The following is a 24881-nucleotide window of genomic DNA, read 5'->3' as shown; positions in this document are numbered from 1 at the left end:
TCTTTTGTTGGATCTCAGAGTGAGTTGATTTCCTTATCACATTCATTAATCCTCGTAAGCTCAGCTGGGTTTTTACCCGAGGGCAAAAGTTCTCTGTGTCTGCAGCGTCATAGTCAGCAGCGTCATAGTCACTCATCATTCGACAGCAGAGAAAGTGAACAAAGGAAACTACACAGCCATTCCCCATGTGATAGTATATAAAGTTCTGGTTTTGCTGCATGAGTTTAAGTATTGTAGGAATGTGCATTTAATAAGCCATTCTCTGATGACAAGTCAGGGGGAAAAATAGAAACTTACAATAAGTTTGCATAAACCCGTCACACTTTTTATGATATATGTTGAGTTCAACAACATTAGTCTCCATTAACAACTCACAAATTGTGTATTAACTGTAAGTCACGTAAATCCAATAAGTTTGTAGTTTACACTGTAAAAATATCTTCATCCACTGAACTATGATGCTATTAAACACCTAAAAAAAGTACATGAAAAATCAGTTTTAAGTTTCTTGATGCATTTGTTGTGAATCTCACCTTTCACTGATTTGGTTCTGAGATGAACATCAACTCAGAAAAGACACATATGTAGCGGAATTCAAATAACTCAGTCAGAACCAAAAGCAGATGTGAGGGACAACAATTTCTCCTATAAATGCTCTCCTCCTGTTTTCAATCATTTTGCAGTCACATAATATAATCTACAAGTCCTTGCTCAGCCATGTATACCTCATCATTATTCTCTTAAACACCCATTGTAGGAAGTGATGAAATGTCAGGGAGGACCTCAGATACACATTTAGAAGCCCCTTTAAATGTTCAACCTTCAGTCAGTGTGATGCAGGGGGCTTGTTTTTGAGCCCCACTGCCATAGGAAAAAACTGTTCAGATGGCGCAAGGTTTTAGTCCTGATGGCCCGGAAACCTTTTTCCGGATGGAAGACTCTGGAATAGGTGGTGACCGGGATGGGAAGGATCAGCAAAGATCTTGCGTGCTCTCCTACCGGTCCGGGAGTGGAACAGGTCTAGGAGAGATGGCAGATCACAGCCGATGACCTTCTCGTCTGACCGAATGATCCGCTGCAGTCTGCCCTTGTCCTTGGCAGTGGAGGCAGCAAACCAGACGGTGATTGATGAGCTGAGGATGGCCTGAATGATGATGTGTAGAACTCAACCATTTTTCCGCGGCATGTTCAATTTCTTCAGTTGCCCTGGGAAGAACATCCTCTGCTGGGCCTTCTTGATGGTGGGGGTGATGTTCTCCGTCCACCTCAGGTCCTGTGCAATGATCGTCCCCAGGAATCTGAAAGACTCCACTGTTTTAATCGGGGAGTCGCACATGGTGAGGGTGGCTGTTTTGACTGGGGTCCTTCTGAAGTCTGCCACCATCTCTACAGTTTTTAAAGCGTTCATCTCCAGGTGGTTCTGGCTGCACCAGGAAACCCGGCTGTTAACTTCCTCTCTGTAGTCAGCCTCGTCCTAATTGGAGATTAATCCAAATAGGGTTGTGTCATCAGCAAACTTCAGGAGTTTGACAGAGGGATGGCTGGAGGTGCAGTTGTTGGTGTAGAGGGATAAGAGTAGAGGGGAGAGTACGCAACCTTGTGGGGCTCCAGTGCTGATGGTCCGGGGCTCAGAGACAAGCTTGCTAAGCCTTACGCGCTGCTTCCTGTCGGTCAGGAAATTAGTGATCCATCTGCTGGTGGGCTCAGGCACGCTCAGCTGTGTCAGCTTGTCCCGGAAAAGAGCTGGGGCAATGGTTTTGAATGCGGAGCTGAAGTCCACAAACAGGATCCTGGCGTGGGTTCCCGGGGGAATCGAGGTGCTGGATGATGAAGTGGAGTCCAATGTTGACTGCATTGTCTACGGACCTGTTGGCTCTGTATGCAAACTGCAGTGGGTTGAGGAGGTGGTTGTTTGTGGCCTTGAGGTGGGTTAGGTAGGGTTACAACTGGTCCATTGTCTTTCGAATCTGCAGTAAAACTCATTCAGTTCGTTTGCAAGTTTCAGGTCCTCCATAGAGTGGGGTTATTTGGTTTTGCAGCCGGTGATCAACCAAAGGCCTTTTCCAGACTGACGAGGAGTCGTTGGCTGCAAACTGTTGTTCCAGCTTCTTTGAATACTGTCATTTGGCCTCCTTTGGTCTCTCCAAACGAAGCTGTTTGAGCTTTGCTGTGAACCAGGGCTTGTCGTTGTTGTAACTCACCCTGGTGCGTGTCGGAATACATCTGTCTTCACAGAAGCTGATGTAGGACGTCACAGCATCTGTGTATTCATCCAGGCTGTTAGAAGCAGTTCTAAAAATGTCCCGGTCTGTTTTGTCAAGGCAGTCACGCAGCTCCTCCACAGCTTCTCTGCTGCTCCAGTTCTTGGATCTCAGCACAGCAGGTTTAGAAATCACAAATAAATATTAAGTTGTGTAATAATTGATTAAGATCATGCTCATCGTATTCAATGTAATTCATTATAGCAGGGGTCTTCAACATTTTTCAGGCCAAGGACCCCCAAACTGGGAAAGAGATGGAGCAGGGACCCTCTATATATATATATATATAAACTGGAACGATGGAGACAGTAATGTTTGGCTAGGTTTAAAAAGAAAAAGCACCCCAAGGTCTGCAGTTGCATCTGGGGACTTAAAAATGTTAATTTGTTTTTTTTCTTTTAGTTTTTTTATACTGTATATATATATATATATATATACATATACAGTATAAAATTGTGTTTTATATTAAACTGGGTCTAGTGCCTTGTATAAACATAGCTATCCTGTTATTGTGCAATCAATACTAAGCTTATCAAATATTACAAGGGTTCATTTATTCATGTTTTTAATTTAAACATGTGCAAGGTACAGGGTGGCCATGCCACTGCCATTTATAAACATACATCTTGCATACAACACGGAGCTGTTCAAGTAATTCACAGATTCATGTTTTTATTTTAAACATGCATGTAGAAGGGACAGTGAATCCTCAAGCCATCTGTGGATGACAAACATTCGTCCACATTAGTGAGATGTGGTCGGACCCTGATGGGTAGCACACAACTTATCTAATCTTGGATGGATGGAGGTTGTTAGGCAGAGGGTCACATCAGCCTCAAAAAAATTGTCTAATCAACGAAAGATTTTGCGACCCCCCCTGCAGTACCTGCGCGGACCCCCTAGGGGTCGCGGACCCTTGTTGAAGACCTCTGCATTATAGCACACTTACTTACATAAGGGAAATCTATATAAAGTACCAATTCCGATTTTCTATTTATTTTAAACCTATAGTACTTATGCCAGATATTTTAGTTGGTACCTTAGTAAGTGCTTTTTAGAAAAAGGTGTTACCACTGCACCACTGAGTAAAACTATCCTGATTTGCATTTGTAAAGCTCACAGCATTTGCATTTACATGTGAAAGCCTCCCCTAGGCCTAAGAGCAGGGGGTCACGTGCCAACATTCTCAGGCTTGTCAAACTGCCAGAAACCGGAACCCCGCGTCCATTCCCGGCGGTTCCTGCCAGTTTTATGTGCTGTCTGCAGATTCCTTCGAACAGCCTTTAACCTGAAATTCAACCGAAATTTGCAGCGACACTAACTGACACAAATTCTTCTTTTAATACAGTGCATGATTTGATAAACATCAATAAATGTGTTATTAATAAACAAGCTGTAATGAACCATAACTCTGGGATTCCACCTATAAATAACCTCGGCCTGTTTTCTTGCAATAAAAAGGAAATTCTGAAAGATTTTTTAGCAATGTTGTCAAGTCCATGGTATAAACAAGGGGTGCTTCTATAATGACTATCACATATATAGAGAAACAGTATTGAGTTTGCAATTCTGTTATTTGTTGTTACTTTAAAACTTGTTTGAAGAAGAACCTAATACATTTAAGTACAAACCCGGATCGGGGGGCAGATCCAGGAATTTTCTCTTACTTTCTTTAACATTGCGAGACAGACCATCTTTCAACATTTTCGTTGATTTAACAGAGAATAATTAATTGATCTTAATAAGAAAAGTCTAAGGGACAGATATTTTTGAAAGTGTTACCTTTGACTGTTGGGCCTTGGAAAAGGTATGTGCTCTACTGAGTGCAGTTGTAGTGGCTTATAGCCGAGCCTGTTTCTTGACACTTTTTATTGATTGTTCCACTGCAGTATATTAAATGAACTATTATAGGCGTAAATATTTCTGTTGAATGTGTTTAAATTCTACATTCAAAAACAATCCAACAGCATCTCAGACACTGCTTAAACTCAGTTGAGTTCATGAATAAAAATGAGGAAGACATGATTCGGTTCATATACTTTATTCAGCACATCACAACTTATAATTTACTACAATATCTGTCAGGCTGTGAAACTAGTTTATTTGCAGTTAACCCAACATCTTTAAAACTACAGCTCAATGTGTCCTTGGTGCTATTTTTCCCATCAAATGTCTCTTTGAGTTTTCCTCTGGCCTGAATAGGATAATGTAGCATTTTGGTACGAAAATGCATATCAGCAAGCCAAAGCTGGAGGCCAGAATAGCAAATATCTCCACAGCCACAGTGAACTTCCCAGGAGAGCTGACATATGCTGGGATGAATGTGATCCAGACTGCACAGAATATCAACATGCTGAAGGTGATCAGTTTGGCCTCATTAAAGCTGTTTGGCAGCTTCCTGGCAAAAAAAGCAAGAATGAAACACAAGAGAGCAAGAAGTCCGATGTAACCCAACACAGCCCAGAACCCGACAGCTGACCCCAAAGCGCACTCTAAGATGATCTTATCTTTATGGTATTTCATGTTCATCCTTGGAAATGGAGGGTTGGTTGTGAGCCAAAGTAAACAAATTACAACCTGAACCAGGGTAAAACTCAGAACACTGAGCCTCTGCTGTGCAGGACCGAACCATTTCATCATATTTCTGCCTGGAAGTGTCGCCCTGAAAGCCATTAACACCACTATAGTTTTCCCCAGGACACAAGAGATGCAGAGGACGAAGGTGATGCCGAACGCAGTGTGTCGCAGCATGCAGGACCAGTCAGAGGGCCGGCCGATGAAGGTGAGGGAGCACAGGAAGCACAGAGTCAGGGAGAAGAGCAGCAGGAAGCTCAGCTCGGAGTTGTTGGCTTTAACAATGGGAGTCTCTTTATGAGTCAGAAAAATGATTGATGTCAGTACAGATAAAAATATGCCTACACATCCAAATCCAGTTAAAAGGGCCCCCATGATCTCTTTGTAGGAGAGGTACTCAGTCGGCTTCGAGAGACACTGGTCTTTCTTTTCATTCGGCCAAAGTTCAGGTGGACAGATCAAACAGTCCGGAGAATCTAACAGTGGAGATAGAGAGAGAGATTTTAAATCATGCATTTCTTTCGTTTTTATTGTTTCTACTGCAAACATGAATTAATTCAATTTCTGTCTCACTTGTCTCATTACTAATTGTTCCCTCGGGGCACACAAAGCAGTCAAAGCAGCACACAGGTTTATGCTTGTTTATCGCCTTTCGAGTCCCTGGGGGACATGGCTCTCTGCAAACAGACCTCGGCACCTGATTAGAGAAAACACAATGTGTGAATATTCGTAAATGCACCTAAATGCTCTGTAGGAAAACACTGTAATTCAGATGGGATAATTAATTAGACAGATGGTCACTTCACCTGCTTACTGTTTCCTCCCCACACTATCCTGGTGTTGTCTTTTAGTTGGAATTTCTCCCCCTCTGGAAGAGACGTGTCAAATTGACCGATGTTTACGATCTCAACAGAGCCGTCATCTTTTATTTGCCAGTTAACTAAGTCATACTGGGCAACTGAGTCTCCATTTTCATCAAAGAAAACCTTGGCCCCACTCTGTGTTGTGAAGTTCACAAACTTAATGTGCTCCAACACCTGTAAGAGGATAATCATGACATTTCAGCTTATTTCCGAGAAACCAATACGATTTGTAACGAATATTCGAAGTATCTTATGCCTGAGTAAACATACCAGAACTTACTAATTTAGGCTGAACTTGATCTTTAGTCACGCAGGACTTTCCAGTGGTTGGATTTGAGCCGTTGTGACATTGCAGTAGTGCGTGAATAGCATATGCCACCAAGTACACAGCTTTGTACACATTATTCTCTTCCCTAAAATGTGTCACGTCTGTGAAGTCACTGGAGACTGTGCTGAGATCTTCTGTGCCACTACACGTAGCGGAAGTGTTTGACGGAGAGAAGCTGCAGTCAAAGAACGACTCCCAATAATCTTTAACTATAGCACTTTGTGGTTCGTCAGAGGGCTTAAAGCTGAGTAAGAATTCACCAAGACCTGGTATGGGGGCCTGAGGGAGGGCGAAACCCATCGACCCCTGCAAAAGGTTCTTCCTTCCATCAGAAGCAAGGTGTGTTTGAGTGATCCAAGCCTCACTGCCAACCCATTGCTTTCCAGTAATGTTATACTTCTCTATTTCCGACAAGAACGATTTGGTGGGAGGTAAGGGCATAAACAAGAGGACAACCTTGGACGAGGATTTCCTTAGAGCCTCCACAATAGCACGGAAACTTAAATTAGAATCTGAGTAAGGTAACCGGTATTCAACACATATGCCCTCTTTTTCTGCTTCCTTTGCAAATGCCGTTGTACCTTCTTCTGAGTACAAGTCATTCGAATAAATAATCCCCACCCAGCGCCAGTCAAAGTATTTCATGAGCTGTGCCAGACCGATGACTTGGAAGCGGTCACTGGGCACAGTTCTGAAGAATGTGGGGAACTGCCTTTTGTCACTCAAGCAAGCACAAGTGGAAAGGTGGCTCACCTTCAAAGAAAGAAAACATGTTAACCTCAACAAGGCTGAATTAACTTTCTTCAAAGATGGAAATATGAATAAATCCCAGTTATTTCCCAATCACCTCTCCTCACCTGTGGAATGGATAGTGGGCTGAGTATTATGTTTATATCTTTGCTCACACCGGAGGAGGAATGGCCCAGGAGAGCCTGTATCTGATCAGTGCAGCCCTTTGAGTCCTCTCCGTTTACGGCTTCCACTGCTGCTCGAATCAGGTTCTCATCCCCACAGCCACTGTACAGCCTGTAGCCCAGACTCAATCCAGGAAGGAGCTTAGAATCTCTGTTGACCTCTTCCACTGTAAACATCACTATCCTGGCAAATTTCAGTTCCCTGTCATTCAGCCTACACACAGTGTTCGCTTGTTATTAATAAATGACATTAGAGCTGATCAAATTCACACACAAAACATACACAGGATTTACCGCACATTCACTTACTTTTCGCAGTATGTATACGGCAATGCCTGGTAGCCATTGTCAATCAATTTGCGTGTAGTAGACAAAGAGAAAATTCCTCCGATAAAGAGATCACCATCTTTAGAAAACTCCTTAAAGCCTGTTTGCCCGATCACATTGCACTTTTGTTTTTCTGACTTTATACCTCCCAGCAGAGTGAAGAGGATACAAGTGATCCAACCCATCACGAGTCTCCCTATCCCTAACAACTCTGACCTGGGAACTGACTTTTATAGTGTTTCTTTCTACCATGAGAGAAGAATCAACAGCCAATGTGAACGTACTCCCTATTCCCTTGAGATTAATTTAAATGCACTACTTCCTTTCTAATAAACCCAGCCCAATGACTGACGTGTAAGAGACAGAACTGATTTACCTGTTACCTCTAAGGATCTGCACAGGATTGTAAAATAATAAATACATTGTGGAGAGAAGTTGTTTTCGTTGTGCTGTAACTGTTTAAACGTTGCTGTCAAATACAGATGTTTGCTAGTGTTGGATCTCTAAAACATGGAAAGGTAATAAAAATATAACAATAATATTAATAACTATTTGTTTTTCATTCACTAGGCTTTGATTAGATGAGCCCTCTACCGTGTCGACGTTAACGACTGAGGTGATGTTTTCAGAATAAAACTTCACAAATGTCCTTTACATATTTGAAGCAGCGGTAATAACAGTTTTTAAATTGTAAATTTATATAGGATGAGTATGTGACTGAGGACCAGTTTATTCTTTCTGGTGTTAAGTAAATGTAATTACATGAATCTTGCTGTTCTGTGTTTAAACCCTCATAGTTGAATGCATTTAATGTGAGTCGCTTTGGATAAAAGTGTTGAGTGTTTAATGGAAAACTGAGAAAGTTAAATAACAACAATAAAACAATTGAAGTTCAAATTATGAGGCAATTTCAGCAGAGTCAACAGCTTAGTTTGCCATTGACATGTGATTATGGTGCTGAGATGGCCAGTATTTTGGGAGGACAAATATTTGGGACTTTGACAAGCGATGACACAACTGATATGCTTGATATGAAGCACAGTGTTTTGGTGTCAGCAGAAATACTTCTCTTAGAAAACTGTACAGTGGTGCTGTGGAGACTGTAATCTAAGTTTGTCTGTGTTTGTGTGTCTGTGGAGATGGCAATGGAACTGAAATCTAAACAAATGCAGTGTGTTGGTCGGTGGTGAGGGCAGAGGCAGTTTGGCTGAATATATGGCCTTCACACAGTTACTTGTATTAGCCATTGCTGGATGGTGTTAATCTTGAAGGTTCAAGTGTGTGTGTGTGTGTCTGTGTGTGTGTGTGTGTGTGTTGTGCTTCACATCGCAGTTCAGTCTCACACCTGTCTGATAACAGGCTGGGAAGAGCCGTTGCCTGTTGTGGATACTGCAATCTGTGGCATACAATACGCTGTACTTAAACTTGTTCTCATACCTAACTTACTTTATTACAGCCTACCTCCCTTACCTTTATTCAACATCACACATACATAAATGCAATGTGCTTATTCCTGGCGGTTCCTGGCAGTTTACTGTGCTGTCTACAGATTCCTGTGAACAGCCGTTAACCTGAAATTCCACCGAAATTAGCAGAGACACTAACTGACTCAAATTCTTCTTTTCATGCAGTGCATGATTTTATAAACATCAATAAATGTGTTAATTATAAAACATCTGTAAAGGGCCATAACTCAGGGATTCCACTTATAAATCACCTCACCCTGTTTTCTTGGATATAAGAAAAAGGAAATTCTGAAAGATTTTTTAAAAATGTTAGCAAGTCCATGGTATCATCAAGGGGTGCTTCTGTAGTGACTTATCACATAGAAAGAGAAACAGTATTGAGTTTATAATTCTGTTATTTTTTGTTACTATGCACCTTGTTAGAGGAAGAACCCAATATATTTTAGTACAGATCTGGGTCAGTGGGTTGCCAGAAATTTTCTCTTACTTTCTGTCTCAATGCGAGACAGAGCATCTTTCAACGTTTTCGTTGATTTGTCAGAGAACAATTAATTGATCTTAATAAAAAAAATCAAGCAACTCTAAGGGACTGATATTTATCATAGTGTTACCTTTGAAACCTGTTTCTTGACACTTTTTATTTGTCTTTTCCACTGCATTCAATTTAATGAACTATTATAAGTGTAAATATTTCTGTTGAATGTGTTTAAATTCTACATTCAAAATCAATCTAATGAATTCTCAGACACTGCTTACACTTAGTGGAGTTGATGAATAAAAATCAGGAAGACTTGATTTGTTTAATCACATCACAACTTATAATTTACTACAATATCTTTCAAGCTTTGAAAATATTTTATTTGCAGTTAACTCGACATCTTTAAAAATACAGCTCAAAGTGTCCTTGGTGGTATTTTTCCCATCAAATGTTTCTTCGAGTTTTGTTCTGGCCTGAATAGGATAATGTAGCATTTTGGTACGAAAATGCATATCAGCAAGCCAAAGCTGGAGGCCAGAATAGCAAATATCTCCACAGCCACAGTGAACTTCCCAGGAGAGCTGACATATGCTGGGATGAATGTAATCCAGACTGCACAGAATATCAACATGCTGAAGGTGATCAGTTTGGCCTCATTAAAGCTGTTTGGCAGCTTCCTGGCAAAAAAAGCAAGAATGAAACACAAGAGAGCAAGAATTCCGATGTAACCCAGCACAGCCCAGAACCCGACAGCTGACCCCAGAGCACACTCTAAGATGATCTTATCTTTATAGTATTTCATGTTCATCCTTGGAAACGGAGGGTTGGTTGTGAGCCAAAGTACACAAATTACAACCTGAACCAGGGTGAAACTCAGAACACTGAGCCTCTGCTGTGCAGGACCGAACCATTTCATCATATCTGTGCCTGGAAGTGTTGCCCTGAAGGCCATTAACACCACTATAGTTTTCCCCAGGACACAAGAGATGCAGAGGACGAAGGTAATGCCGAACGCAGTGTGTCGCAGCATGCAGGACCAGTCAGAGGGCCGGCCGATGAAGGTGAGGGAGCACAGGAAGCACAGAGTAAGGGAGAAGAGCAGCAGGAAGCTCAGCTCGGAGTTGTTGGCTTTAACAATGGGAGTCTCTTTATGAGTCAGAAAAATGATTGATGTCAGTAGAGATAAAAATATGCCCACACAACCAAATCCAGTTAAAAGTGCCCCCATGATCTCTTTGTAAGAGAGGTACTCAGTCGGCTTCGAGAGACACTGGTCTTTCTTTTCATTCGGCCAAAATTCAGGTGGACAGATCAAACAGTCGGGAGAATCTAACAGTGGAGATAGAGAGAGAGATTTTAAATCATGCATTTCTTCCCTTTTTTGTTTCTACTATAAACATGAAGGAATTCATTTTCTGTCTCACTTGTCTCATTACTAATTGATCCCTCGGGGCACTCAAAGCAGTCAAAGCAGCAAACAGGTTTATTCTTGGTTAACGCCTTTCGAGTCCCTGGGGGACATGGCTCTCTGCAAACAGACCTCGGCACCTGATTAGAGAAAACACAATGTGTGAATATTCATAAATGCACCTAAATGCACTGTAGGAAAACAATGCAATTCAGTTGGGAGAATTAATTAGACAAATGGTCACTTCACCTGCTTACTGTTTCCTCCCCACACTATCCTGGTGTTGTCTTTTAGTTGGAATTTCTCCCCCTCTGGAAGAGACGTGTCAAATTGACCGATGTTTACGATCTCAACAGAGCCGTCATCTTTTATTTGCCAGTTAACTAAGTCATACTGGGCAACTGAGTCTCCGTTTTCATCAAAGAAAACCTTGGCCCCACTCTGTGTTGTGAAGTTCACAAACTTAATGTGCTCCAACACCTGTAAGAGGACATTCAGGACATTTCAGCACATTTCCGAGAAACCAATAAGATTTGTAGCTAATATTAAAATGTTAAAGTTTTTGCATTAACATCAAGGTAAGGAAGAAATAATATTAAGTATCTTATGCCTGAGTAAATCAACCTGAACTTACTAATTTAGGCTGAACTTGATCTTTAGTCACGCAGGACTTTCCAGTGGTTGGATTTGAGCCGTTGTGACATTGTAGTAGTGCGTGAATAGCATATGCCACCAAGTACACAGCTTTGTACACATTATTCTCTGCCCTAAAATTTGTCACGTCTGTGTAATCACTGGAGACTGTGCTGAGATCTTCTGTGCCAGTACACGTAGCGGAAGTATTTGACGGAGAAAAGCTGCAGTCAAAGAACGACTCCCAGATATCTTTAACTATATCACTCTGTGGTTCGTCAGTGGGCTTAAAGCTGAGTAAGAATTCACCAAGACCTGGTATTGAGGCCTGAGGGAGGGCGAAGCCCATCGCCCCCTGCAAAAGGCCCTTTCTCCCATCAGAAGCCAGGTCTGTTTGAGTGATCCAAGCCTCACTGCCAACCCATTGCTTTCCAGTGATATTATACTTATTTATTTCTGACAAGAACGATTTGGTGGGGGCTAAGGGCATAAACAAGAGGACCACCTTGGACGAGGATTTCCTCAGAGCCTCCACAGTAGCAGGAAATTTTACATTTGTATCTGAGTGAAGTAACCGGTATTCAACACATATGCCCTCTTTTTCTGCTTCCTTTGCAAATGCCGTTGAACCTTCGTCTGAGTACAAGCCTGTAGTATAAATAATCCCCACCCAGCGCCAGTCAAAGTATTTCATGAGCTGCACCAGACCGATGACTTGGAAGCGGTCACTGGGCACAGTTCTGAAGAATGTGGGGAACTGCCTTTTGTCTCCCAAGCAAGCACAAGTGGAGAAATGGCTCACCTTAAAAGAAAGAAAACATGTTAACCAAAACAAGGCAGAATAAATGTTCTTCAAAGATAGAAACATGAGTAAATCCCAGTTATTTCCCAATCTCCTCTCCTCACCTGTGGAATGGATAGCGGGCTGAGTATTATGTTTATATCTTTGCTCACTCCGGAGGAGGAATGGCCCAGGAAAGCCTGTATCTGATCAGCGCAGCCCTTTGAGTCTTCTCCGTTTACCGCTTCCACTGCTGCTCGAATCAGGTTCTCATCCCCACAGCCACTGTACAGCCTGTAGCCCAGACTCAATCCAGGAAGGAGCTTAGTATCTCTATTGATCTCCTCCACTGTAAACATCACTATCCTGGCAAACTTCAGTTCCCTGTCATCCAGCCTACACACAGTGTTCGCTTGTTATTAATAAATTACATTAGAGCTGATCACATTCACGCACAAAACATGTAACGACCCGATTACATAACATACACAGGCTTTACCGCAGATTCACTTACTTTTCACAGAATGTATACGGCAACGCGTGGTAGCCATGTTCAATCAATTTGCGTGTAGTAGACAAAGAGAAAACTCCGCCGATAATGAGATCACCATCTTTAGAAAACTCTTTGAACCCTGTTTGCCCAATCACTTTGCATGTTTGTTTTTCTGACTTTATCCCTGCCAGCAGAGTGAAGAGGATACAAGTGATCCAACCCATAACGAGTCTCCCTATTTTTCATCGAGGCAACTCTGACCTGGGAACTGACCCTTATAGTGTTTCTTTCTACCATGAGAGAAGAATCAACAGCCAATGTGAACGTACTCCCAAATCCCATGAGATAATTCTCAACTCATTACTGCACCTCTAAGAAACTCAGCCCAATGACTGACGTGTAAGAGACAGAACTGATTTACCTGTTACCTCTGAGGATCTGCACAGGGTTGTAAAATAATAACTACATTGTGGAGAGAAGTGTTTTCGTTGTGCTGTATCTGTTTAAACGTGGCATTCAATTACAGATATTTACCAGTGGTGGATCTCTAAAAACCTGTAAAGTTAATATAAATAATAACAATACTATTAATAACTTGGGTTACATTGTAGCACTGAATACATTTATATTTATGGTCTGTATTCGGTAAATATTTACTCATACAAGGCTTTGACATGCAGCACTTTCTCTATCACACATCCTTCATTCACTGCCGTCAGCTGTCTTTCGGGTTCAGCGTCTTGCCCAATGACACCTTTGCATGTGTGGAATGAGAGAGATGGGAATAGTGTCCTATATTCTGTAAATTGAAGTTAAACATCAACAATGCAGAACTGTAGATCAGCTGTGGATATGACCACTAGATGGAAGCAGTCAACCAATCCCCTTTCTCAGGTCTGTTGGTGGATGGCATTTTCAAAGTTCACCAAAATATCAATAATTCCCTTCACAATTTAATGTTTCCTCTCTTGTTGGATCTCAGAGTGAGTTGGCTTGTTTTCAGGGTTTTGCTTTGATTAAATCAAACATTTATGTTTGACAAATGAAACACAAATTTGCATGATTATGTCAAGTTACTCATGTGAAACTCAAACTGACGACACAAGCTGTAGATTTCCTTACCAAATTCAAAATCCTCCTTAGCTCAGCTGGGTTTTCACCCGAGGGCAAAAGTTATCTGTGTTGGACAACTGCAGTCTGTTGTGCAATAATGCATTAAACCTTATACCATAAAATGTTGTGCCTTTCGGAATTCAATAAATGTAGTTATTAAAATAAAATATTCAATATTAATATTACAAATATGAATATTAATTAATCATTTTGAATTGATTAAAGGTACCTCGGGGCACCACCCCTCAAAGGAATGGATAGCCAATTAATTGATTAATTCTCATAAAAGTACTAACTACAAATTTCGATCTCTGATTACATTTTTTATGAATTACTCTAACCTAAATTACCATATAGCTTAGCTCAGTTGAAGGATATAGATTACTTGACAGTGTAGAGGTCGGCAAAATTCACTTATCCAACATTGTGAAAAAAGCATTGTGAAAGAAAAATATTTATTATGAATATAACAAAGTATAAAGTTCTATACAGAGGTTGCTGTCCTTGGGAAGGCCCTCACGTCGCTGCTTGAAGGTCGTTAAGGGTTGGATTGGAGGAGGTTTCCTTGTTGAGGTGAGCTGGAAGCTGCACCTTTGAGCTCCTCTCGGAGAGAGGAATCGGAAAGAGGCTGGACAGCCTTCTCCTCTCGAGGGTGCCGTAGAAAGAGAATGAAGAAAGGGGGAACCATTATAAAAACACAAATTACTAACGGTGTACTTACTAAACAAAGATGTGTATGTGAGTGTGTGTGTCTGTGTGTGTCAGCATGCTTCCAAAATGGTGGCTGGCCACCCTAAAGATAACGCGCCTCCCCCCTTTGGAATGTTTTACGACAGGTAGCGGGGTCAGAGATAGTTAGGTGAAGAATTATGCATGTGTCTGTGTTGATGGTGAGTCAGAGAAAGAGTCAGAGAGACATGGAAGAAAGACTGTGAAGGTCATAACTAACATTCATTTTCAAATAACTTGGAACTACAATATCACAAGACATATCAAAATTATAAACATCACACAGAATCGAATAAACAATCTTGCTTAGCCAAGTATAATTGTTAAGCTCAGTTGTGTTACCCATCCGTGGAAAGGGGAAAAAGGAAATTGCTGTGAAGTTCGCAGTTCTGTGAAGTCGTCTGGCTGGTTGTGTGGTTTCTGCCTTCGCGGTTCTGTTGAGCTGTGTAGCTCAGATGCTGCTTGAAGTTTTCCTGCAGGACATCGAGTCGCTGCTGTCGTTGCGTGTTCTTTTATCCTAAATATGAGAAGAGCCGGTCTCGGTTTGGTTCAATCAAGTATTTATTAAGAAGCAATGAAATGGTATGAAAAGTTGCAGCAAAGCAATGGGCACCCAAAGTACAACCCCGGCACTCTAGCAGAACCGGACAGTCACGAGTCGCATCAAACAGAAGGCGTTAGTAATATTTTATTCCGTCTTCTCCGGTAGCTGTTTCGCTGTAGTACTCTCGACTCTCGTGTCTTCCCGGATATCTACTAACTCTTATGTTCCGTTCGTCTACCCAGAACCTTTGTGTGCCTTACCGCTCGGGTCCTCATCCTCGTCTCACCCAGGATCTCCAAGCCAGCCAGCACCCTGCCGCTCCAGCCTGCATCTGCCTCTCCTGCCAATAAACTCTGTTCACTTATCCTCAACTACTCGTTCGTGTCTGATTTGGGGTCCAAATCCTATCACAAACCTTAACAGGGGGTTGACGTTGTTGTTCATTGGAGTAGAGAATATTGTGTTCCTGCTTTATAGGCTGTATGTTCTGTTTGTGTAAACATTTGCATCCTCCAAACCAAAACAACGCCACTCAATCTCCCCTCCAGAACCTGGGGCAGCTGCTTAACTCTGTGTAATGTTGAATGAAGCTAAGGGAGATATGCTTTAATATAAAAACTTAAGTGTGAGAACAGGTTGAAATACAGTATATTGAATGCCCCGGATTTACAGTTTCACAACAGGTAGCGGCTCTTATCAGCCCTTTTATCAAGACAGGTGTGAGATAGACCAGCAATGTGACGCACAAACATTCTTTAACTAACTTCAAGATTAACACCAAGCAGCAACGGTTATTTAAAGTAATTTTGTGAAGGCCATATATCTGGCCCAAACTATTCCTGCCCCCACCCTCCTTTCACTTGTTTAGAGTACAGTTCTATTGCCATCTTCAGACTCACACACACAGACAGGCTAAAATTAAAATCCTGACACTGCTCAGAGTTTGGTAGCGCTTGGGTTGCAAGAAAGTTTCCTTGGTGAGATGAGCTGGAAGCTGCACCTTTGTGCTCCTCTTGAAGAGTTGGATAGAAAGAGAAGATGTGAGCTGGAGCAGCCAGGCTTCTATCCCTCTGCGATGCAGGAGAAGAGAGGCTGGACATCCTTGGAGGGATTGTAGAAAGAGATCGAAGGGGGGGAGAACTGGCCTTCTATTGGCCCGGGACCTCACAGGTCATGGGGTCCAGAGTGACCAATAGGTGTTAACCCTTGTGTATCTGGAGGCTTTTCACACCTCTGTGTGAAGTTGAGGCATCCTCGGAGACTGAGATCCCTTTGCTCTGGCTTTGTCCAGAACAAAGGACATGCGGTTTAAAGCTTTTGACTACCCATGAAGGCCTCTGGTTTCGCAAAAACCCTGTCCCAACAATAATAATAATATTAATGTTATTATTGATAATATTATTAATGATACTACATTAATAATAATAATAGTAGAGGACAATTATAACAAGAATAGGACAAATATAAAACAAGTTAAACCAGTTAAATCAACAGACATAAACAGAATCATGTCATTCAAAATCAAAAAAAAGGCAAATGACAAAATCAAAGTGTAAAGTCTGAAATCAAAGATATACATACATAATGATTGTTTCCACATATTCAATACTGCGGAAAGTGCTGTTTTCATTTTAGCTGCCAGGCTTTGACAGCTTTGTGCAGTAAGCATATTGAAGAAGGTGCGTTCTTCATGATGTACAATACTAACCTTGTACAAGAAAATACAAAAATATGTGATTGTGTGTTCCCAGTTTTGGTAGTGTACCCTCTGTGCGAGGTTATGGATTGAATTGGTTTTATCTAATTTGTACACACACATACACTGCCTGAAGAATATGTTACTTTTTAAAACGTAATAACCTTTTACATATAAATCTTATTTTTCATGTTTTAGAATAAAAATGACATAATTTTATTTACATTAATAAATGTGTTTTTCATAAAACAGCTGTAAATGGCCATAACTCTGTGATTCCACTTATCAGTCATACCCTGTTTTCTTGGATATAACAATAAAAATTTAATTCTGAAAGATTTTTTTACAATGCTAGCAAGTCCATGGAATAATCAAGGGGTGCTTCTATAATGACTAATCACATATATACAGGAAGAGTATTGAGTTAGTAATTCTGTGTTTTTAAATCTCTCTAGGACGGTTACTATAAAAGTGGTTTGATGGAGAATCCAGCGGGCTGATCCAGGAATTTTCTCTTACTTTCTTTATCATTGTGAGACAGGACATCTTTCAACACTTCTTTAATTTCTCAGAGAGTAATAAATGAACCTTTATAAGAAAAATCTAGCAAGTCTATGGGACTGATATTTATGAGAGTGTTACCTTTGACTGATGGACCTTGGAGGATGTATTTGCTCTACTGAGTGCAGTTGTAGTGGCTTATAGTGGAGCCTGTTTCTTGACACTTTTTATTTTTCTGTTCCACTGCAGTAAATTTAATTAACTATCATAAGTGTAAATATTTCAGGGGGCGGGTTATAGAGGGGCATTATGTGCCTCACTCTGGGAGTTGCTACCTCCCCACAAGATGGCTGCCGGACTTCATCTCCCAGAAGGCACTGCTGAGGGAGGTGCCGATGTCTCTCATTAAAGCTGGAGCTCAGGTGTGCGAGGGAGGAAGGAGAACAAAGGAGTGGAGGCCACCACGCAGTAAGGGGCAGGAGACGTACAAAGATCCTTTGGAAAGGAACCCCCTGAGAAGCAAGTGGATGGAGGACTTGTAATTTTACGTTGATGAACTTTATGTTTTTGCTTCCGGAGAGACTTTTTGTTAATTAATAAACCAGAATTTGTTTGAAACCCTTTTTTACGACTTCTCTCTGCTTCTGTGACGCACTGCCCTACACCCTTCTTAGTGGTTAAACCTACGGTGACACCACAGTGTTTAAATGCTACCTTCAAAATCAATCTAATGAAATCTCAGACACTGCTTACACTCAGTGGAGTTGATGAATAAAAATGAGGAAGACTTGATTCGATTAAGCTCATCACAACTTATGATTTACTACAATATCTGTCAAGCTGTGAAAATATATTTGTTAACGGCCCCCCCCCCCACCGCTTCCCCAATAATGACGCAGAGTTTCTTCACTGATGTCACACGGCTCTTTATTGTTCCATTTGATCGTCGCCGTAAATACACCGTAAAACTGTAACAACATTCAGTACATAATATTTTAATCCATAACCAAACACAAACGTTAAAATACAACAAAAAAAAAATCACGAGACAACTCCGATACGTTAACGTTACATAACGACTCCCATTCCGCGCTACCTGCAGCAAAGTAAATGGGACCAGCTTCTTACCTAGTTCCGCTGGCGAGGGGGTGTTAAACTATAGTTTCGAGAACTGCCGCACAGCCCTGCGACCTGCCGTTGTTCTTGCTACTATCCTTGTGCCAGGGATGCAGGGCAGGTGTTTTTATGCACTGGTCTGTAACAAGGGATCTGGGGCATCTGTTAACATGGTCCCCACCTTTGCTGCAGGTATTTATGCGAGGGGAGTCGCTATGTGTAAAACAAAATAAGCCGAACCCAAAATAATAGAATAAAACAGTAAGCCTAAAGTGGCATGCGTAGCAGTCAGTTACAATTTTATTTGCGGTTAACTCAACACCTTTAAAACTACAGTTCAAAGTGTCTTTGGTGGTATTTTTCCCATCAAATGTCTCTTTGAGTTTTGTTCTGGCCTGAGTAGGATAATGTAGCATTTTGGAACAAAAATGCATATCAGCAAGCCAAAGCTGGAGGCCAGAATAGCAAATATCTCCACAGCCACAGTGAACTTCCCAGGAGAGCTGACATATGCCGGGATGAATGTAATCCAGACTGCACAGAATATCAACATGCTGAAGGTGATCAGTTTGGCCTCATTAAAACTGTCTGGCAGCTTCCTGGCAAAAAAAGCAAGAATGCAACACAAGAGAGCAAGAAGTCCGATGTAACCCAGCACAGCCCAGAACCCGACAGCTGACCCCAGAGCGCACTCTAAGATGATCTTATCTTTATAGTATTTCATGTTCATCCTTGGAAATGGAGGGTTGGTTGTGAGCCAAAGTACACAAATTAAAACCTGAACCAGGGTGAAACTAAGAACACTGAGCCTCTGCTGTGCAGGACCGAACCATTTCATCATATCTGTGCCTGGAAGTGTCGCCCTGAAGGCCATTAACACCACTATAGTTTTCCCCAGGACACAAGAGAGGCAGAGGACGAAGGTGATGCCGAACGCAGTGTGTCGCAGCATGCAGGACCACTCAGAGGGCCGGCCGATGAAGGTGAGGGAGCACAGGAAGCACAGAGTCAGGGAGAATAGCAGCAGGAAGCTCAGCTCGGAGTTGTTGGCTTTAACAATGGGAGTCTCTCTATGAGTCAGAAAAATGATTGATGTCAGTAGAGATAAAAATATGCCCACACAACCAAATCCAGTTAAAAGTGCCCCCATGATCTCTTTGTAGGAGAGGTACTCAGTCGGCTTCGAGAGACACTGGTCTTTCTTATCATTCGGCCAAAGTTCAGGTGGACAGATCAAACAGTCGGGAGAATCTAACAGTGGAGATAGAGAGAGAGATTTTAAATCATGCATTTCTTTTATTTTATCTACTGCAAACATGAATGAATTCAATTTCTGTCTCACTTGTCTCATTACTAATTGTTCCCTCGGGGCACTCAAAGCAGTCGAAGCAGCACACAGGTTTATGCTTGATTATCGCCTTTCGAGTCCCTGGGGGACACGGCTCTCTGCAAACAGACCTCGGCACCTGATTAGAGACAACACATGTGTGAAAATTTCTAAATGCACTATAGGAAAACAATATAATTTAGCTGGGATAATTAATTAGACAAATGGTCACCTCACCTGCATACTGTTTCCTCCCCAAACTATCCTGGTGTTTTCTTTTAGTTGGAATTTCTCCCCCTCTGGAAGAGACGTGTCAAATTGACCGATGTTTACGATCTCAACAGAGCCGTCATCTTTTATTTGCCAGTTAACTAAGTCATACTGGGCAACTGAGTCTCCGTTTTCATCAAAGAAAACCTTGGCTCCACTCTGTGTTGTGAAGTTCACAAACTTAATTTGCTCCAACACCTGTAAGAGGACAGTCAGGATAATTCAGCATATTTCTGAGAAATCAATACGATATGTAGCTAATATTCAAATGTTTAAGTTTTTGCATTAACATCAAGATAAAGATAACATTAATATTAAGTATCTTATGCCTTAGTAAATATACAGAAACTTACTAATTTAGGCTGAACTTGGTCTTTAGTCACGCAGGCCTTTCCAGTGGTTGGATTTGAGCCGTTGTGACATTGCAGTAGTGCGTGAATAGCATACGCCACAGAGTAGACAGCTTTGTACAAATAATTCTCTGCCCTAAAATGTGTCACGTCTGTGTAGTCATTGGAGACTGTGCTGAGATCTTCTGTGCCAGTACACGTAGCAGAAGTATTTGACGGAGAGAAGATGCAATCAAAGAACGACTCCCAAAAACCGTTAACTATAGCACTTTGTGGTTCGTCAGAGGGCTTAAAGCTGAGTAAGAATTCACCAAGACCTGGTATTGAGGCCTGAGGGAGGGCGAAACCCATCGCCCCTTGCAAAAGGTTATTTCTCCCATCAGAAGCCAGGTCTGTTTGAGTGATCCAAGCCTCACTGCCAACCCATTGCTTTCCAGTGATATTATACTTATTTATTTCTGACAAGAACGATTTGGTGGGGGCTAAGGGCATAAACAAGAGGACCACCTTGGACGAGGATTTCCTCAGAGCCTCCACAGTAGCAGGAAATTTTACATTTGTATCTGAGTGAAGTAACCGGTATTCAACACATATGCCCTCTTTTTCTGCTTCCTTTGCAAATGCCGTTGTACCTTCTTCTGAGTACAAGCCCGTAGAATAAATAATCCCCACCCAGCGCCAGTCAAAGTATTTCATGAGCTGCACCAGACCAATAACTTGGAAGTGGTCACTGGGCACAGTTCTGAAGAATGTAGGGAACTTCCTTTTGTCACTCAAGCAAGCACAAGTGGAGAAATAGCTCACCTTAAAAGAAAGAAAACATGTTAACCACAACAAGGCAGAATAAACGTTCTTCAAAGATGGAAACGTGAGTAATTCCCAGTTATTTCCCAATCACCTCTCCTCACCTGTGGAATAGATAGCGGGCTGAGTATTATGTTTATATCTTTGCTCACTCCGGAGGAGGAATGGCCCAGGAGAGCCTGTATCTGATCAGCGCAGCCCTTTGAGTCTTCTCCGTTTACGGCTTCCACTGCTGCTCGAATCAGGTTCTCATCCCCACAGCCACTGTACAGCCTGTAGCCAAGACTCAATCCAGGAAGGAGCTTAGTATCTCTATTGATCTCCTCCACTGTAAACATCACTATCCTGGCAAACTTCAGTTCCCTGTCATCCAGCCTACACACAGTGTTCGCTTGTTATTAATTAATTACATTAGAGCTGTTCACATTTACACACAAAACAAACACAGGTTTTACCACACATTCACTTACTTTTCGCAGTATGTATACGGCAATGAGTGGTAGCCATTGTCAATCAATTTGCCTGTACTAAACAAATCAAAAACTCCGCCGATAATGAGATCACCATCTTTAGAAAACTCTTTGAACCCTGTTTGCCCGATCATTTTGCATGTTTGTTTTTCTGACTTTATACCTCCCAGCAGAGTGAAGAGGACACAAGTGATCCAACCCATCACGAGTCTCCCTATTCTTCACCGAGGCAACTCTGACCTGGGAACTGACCCTTATAGTGTTTCTTTGTACCATGAGAGAAACATCAACAGCCAATGTGAATGTACTCCCAAATCCCTTGAGATTATTCTCAACACATTACTGCACTTCTAAGAAACTCAGCCCAATGACTGACGTGGAAGAGACAGAACTGATTTACCTGTTACCTCTGAGGATCTGCACAGGGTTGTAAAATAATAACTATATTGTGGAGAGAAGTTTTTTCGTTGTGCTGTATCTGTTTAAACGTGGCATTCAATTACAGATATTTACCAGTGGTGGATCTCTAAAAACCTGTAAAGTTAATATAAATAATAACAATACTATTAATAACTTGGGTGACATTGTAGCACTGAATACATTTATATTTATGGTCTGTATTTTGTAAATATTTACTCATACAAGGCTTTGACATGCAGCACTTTCTCTATCACACATCCTTCATTCACTGCCGTCAGCTGTCTTTCGGGTTCAGCGTCTTGCCCAATGACACCTTGGCATTTTTGGAATGAGAGAGATGGGAATAGTGTCCTATATTCTGTAAATTGAAGTTAAACATCAACAATGCAGAACTGTAGATCAGCTGTGGATATGACCACTAGATGGAAGCAGTCAACCAATCCCCTTTCTCAGGTCTGTTGGTGGATGGCATTTTTCAAAGTTCACCAAAATATCAATAATTCCCTTCACAATTTCATGTTTCCTCTCTTGTTGGATCTCAGAGTGAGTTGGCTTGTTTTCAGGGTTTTGCTTTGATTAAATCAAACATTTATGTTTGACAAATAAAACACAAATTTGCATGATTATGTCAAGTTACTCATGTGAAACTCAAACTGACGACACAAGCTGTAGATTTCCTTATCAAATTCAAAATCCTCCTTAGCTCAGCTGGGTTTTCACCCGAGGGCAAAAGTTATCTGTGTTGGACAACTGCAGTCTGTTGTGCAATAATGCATTAAACCTTATACCATAAAATGTTGTGCCTTTCGGAATTCAATAAATGTAGTTATTAAAATAAAATATTGAATATTAATATTACAAATATGAATATTAATTAATCATTTTGAATTGATTAAAGGTACCTCGGGGCACCACCCCTCAAAGGAATGGAAAAGATAGCCAATTAATTGATTATTTCTCATAAAAGTACTAACTACAAATTTCGAACTCTGATTACATTTTGTATGAATTACTCTAACCCAAATTACCATATAGCTTAGCTCAGTTGAAGGATATAGATTACTTGACAGTGTAGAGGTCGGCAAAATTCACTTATCCAACATGGTGAAAAAAGCATTTGTGAAAGAAAAATATTTATTATGAATATAAGCAAGTATAAAGTTCTATACAGAGGTTGCTGTCCTTGGGAAGGTCCTCACGTCGCTGCTTGAAGGTTGTTAAGGCTTGGATTGGAGGAGGTTTCCTTGTTGAGGTGAGCTGGAAGCTGCACCTTTGAGCTCCTCTCGGAGAGAGGAATCGGAAAGAGGCTGGACAGCCTTCTCCTCTCGAGGGTGCCGTAGAAAGAGAATGAAGAAAGGGGGAACCATTATAAAAACACAAATTACTAACGGTGTACTTACTAAACAAAGATGTGTATGTGAGTGTGTGTGTCTGTGTGTGTCAGCATGCTTCCAAAATGGTGGCTGGCCACCCTAAAGATAACGCGCCTCCCCCCTTTGGAATGTTTTACGACAGGTAGCGGGGTCAGAGATAGTTAGGTGAATAATTATGCATGTGTCTGTGTTGATGGTGAGTCAGAGAAAGAGTCAGAGAGACATGGAAGAAAGACTGTGAAGGTCATAACTAACATTAATTTTCAAATAACTTGGAACTACAATATCACAAGACATATCAAAATTATAAACATCACACAGAATCGAATAAACAGTCTTGCTTAGCCAAGTATAATTGTTAAGCTCAGTTGTGTTACCCATCCGTGGAAAGGGGAAAAAGGAAATTGCTGTGAAGTTCGCAGTTCTGTGAAGTCGTCTGGCTGGTTGTGTGGTTTCTGCCTTCGCGGTTCTGTTGAGCTGTGTAGTTCAGATGCTGCTTGAAGTTTTCCTGCAGGACATCGAGTCGCTGCTGTCGTTGCGTGTTCTTTTATCCCAAATATGAGAAGCGCCGTCTCAGTTTGGTTCAATCAAGTATTTATTAAGAAGCAATGAAATGGTATGAAAAGTTGCAGCAAAGCAATGGGCACCAAAAGTACAACCCCGGCACTCTAGCAGATCCGGACAGTCACGAGTCGCATCAAACAGAAGGCGTTAGTAATATTTTATAACAGAAGGTATAATTTCTATTGGTTAATAACGAAGGGGAGTCACCGCAAATTACTTTGGTTCTCCCTTGTTGGTGCACAGGCGTAGTCCCACGCCTCTTGGTACTGGAACCAGGACGTGACAAGGAGCTGCTCCCAGTCACGCTCCTCCTCTGATAGTTGCTGGACAAACTTTCACACCATGACAGTTCTAGTTTTGTGTTTCATAAACAAGCCCTGACTCGGCTAACACCTTGTGGGTGTGAGGATTGTGTTTGGTGTTGTGGTTGTTTGTTGTGTCTCCTCCTTCCCTTCTTGTTTCTCCCTGTGCGTTGTGTGTCGCAGAGGGCGTGGCTGGCTCCTGGCTGCAGCGGACGAGGCACACCTTCTCCCAATTCATCTCATCATTCCCTCCACAAAAGCCTGGTCTGCTCATCACTTCGGCGCCAGATGTAGTACTCTCGACTCTCGTGTCTTCCCGGATATCTACTAAATCTTATGTTCCGTTTGTCTACCCAGAACCTTCGTGTGCCTTACCGCTCGGCTCCTCATCCTCGTCTCACCCTGGATCTCCAAGCCAGCCAGCACCCTGCCGCTCTAGCCTGCATCTGCCTCTCCTGCCAATAAACTCTGTTCACTTATCCTCAACTACTCATTCGTGTCTGCTTTGGGGTCCAAATCCTATCACAAACCTTAACAGGGGGTTGACGCTGTTGTTCATTGGAGTAGAGAATATTGTGTTCCTGCTTTATAGGCTGTATGTTCTGTTTGTGTAAACATTTGCATCCTCCAAACCAAAACAATGCCACTCAATCTCCCCTCAAGAACCTGGGGCAGCTGCTTAACTCTGTGTGATGTTGAATGAAGCTAAGGGAGAACAGGTTGAAATACAGTATATTGAATGCCCTGGATTTACAGTTTCACAACAGGCGGCAGCT

The 24881-nt window shown here is 41.7% G+C and overlaps 3 protein-coding genes across 3 annotated transcripts; all 3 read right to left on the bottom strand.

Annotated features, from left to right (window-relative positions):
• Window positions 1-4397: 4397 nt before the first annotated feature.
• LOC133952031 (extracellular calcium-sensing receptor-like) lies at window positions 4398-7452 on the bottom strand. Its single transcript, XM_062386308.1, has 6 exons — window positions 7406-7452; window positions 6884-7154; window positions 5979-6779; window positions 5642-5872; window positions 5409-5532; window positions 4398-5311 (listed from the first exon to the last, which is right to left on the bottom strand). The coding sequence occupies exons 1-6, from the start codon at window positions 7450-7452 to the stop codon at window positions 4398-4400; spliced, it is 2388 nt and encodes a 795-aa protein (XP_062242292.1).
• Window positions 7453-9626: 2174 nt separating this feature from the next.
• LOC133952030 (extracellular calcium-sensing receptor-like) lies at window positions 9627-15356 on the bottom strand. The gene is made up of 6 exons (XM_062386307.1): window positions 15328-15356; window positions 12159-12429; window positions 11254-12054; window positions 10869-11099; window positions 10636-10759; window positions 9627-10540 (listed from the first exon to the last, which is right to left on the bottom strand). The coding sequence occupies exons 1-6, from the start codon at window positions 15354-15356 to the stop codon at window positions 9627-9629; spliced, it is 2370 nt and encodes a 789-aa protein (XP_062242291.1).
• A 3206-nt stretch (window positions 15357-18562) lies between these two features.
• Window positions 18563-24664, bottom strand: LOC133952029 (extracellular calcium-sensing receptor-like). Its single transcript, XM_062386305.1, has 6 exons — window positions 24636-24664; window positions 21081-21351; window positions 20176-20976; window positions 19790-20020; window positions 19568-19691; window positions 18563-19476 (listed from the first exon to the last, which is right to left on the bottom strand). Exons 1-6 carry the CDS (start codon window positions 24662-24664, stop codon window positions 18563-18565), a joined length of 2370 nt encoding a protein of 789 aa, XP_062242289.1.
• Between the last annotated feature and the right edge of the window lie 217 nt (window positions 24665-24881).

Source organism: Platichthys flesus, chromosome 4 (genome assembly GCF_949316205.1).
Source record: "Platichthys flesus chromosome 4, fPlaFle2.1, whole genome shotgun sequence".
Lineage (NCBI taxonomy): Eukaryota > Metazoa > Chordata > Actinopteri > Pleuronectiformes > Pleuronectidae > Platichthys > Platichthys flesus.
Note: the sequence above shows the minus strand (reverse complement) of the source record. Positions and strands in the feature narration are given on the sequence as shown.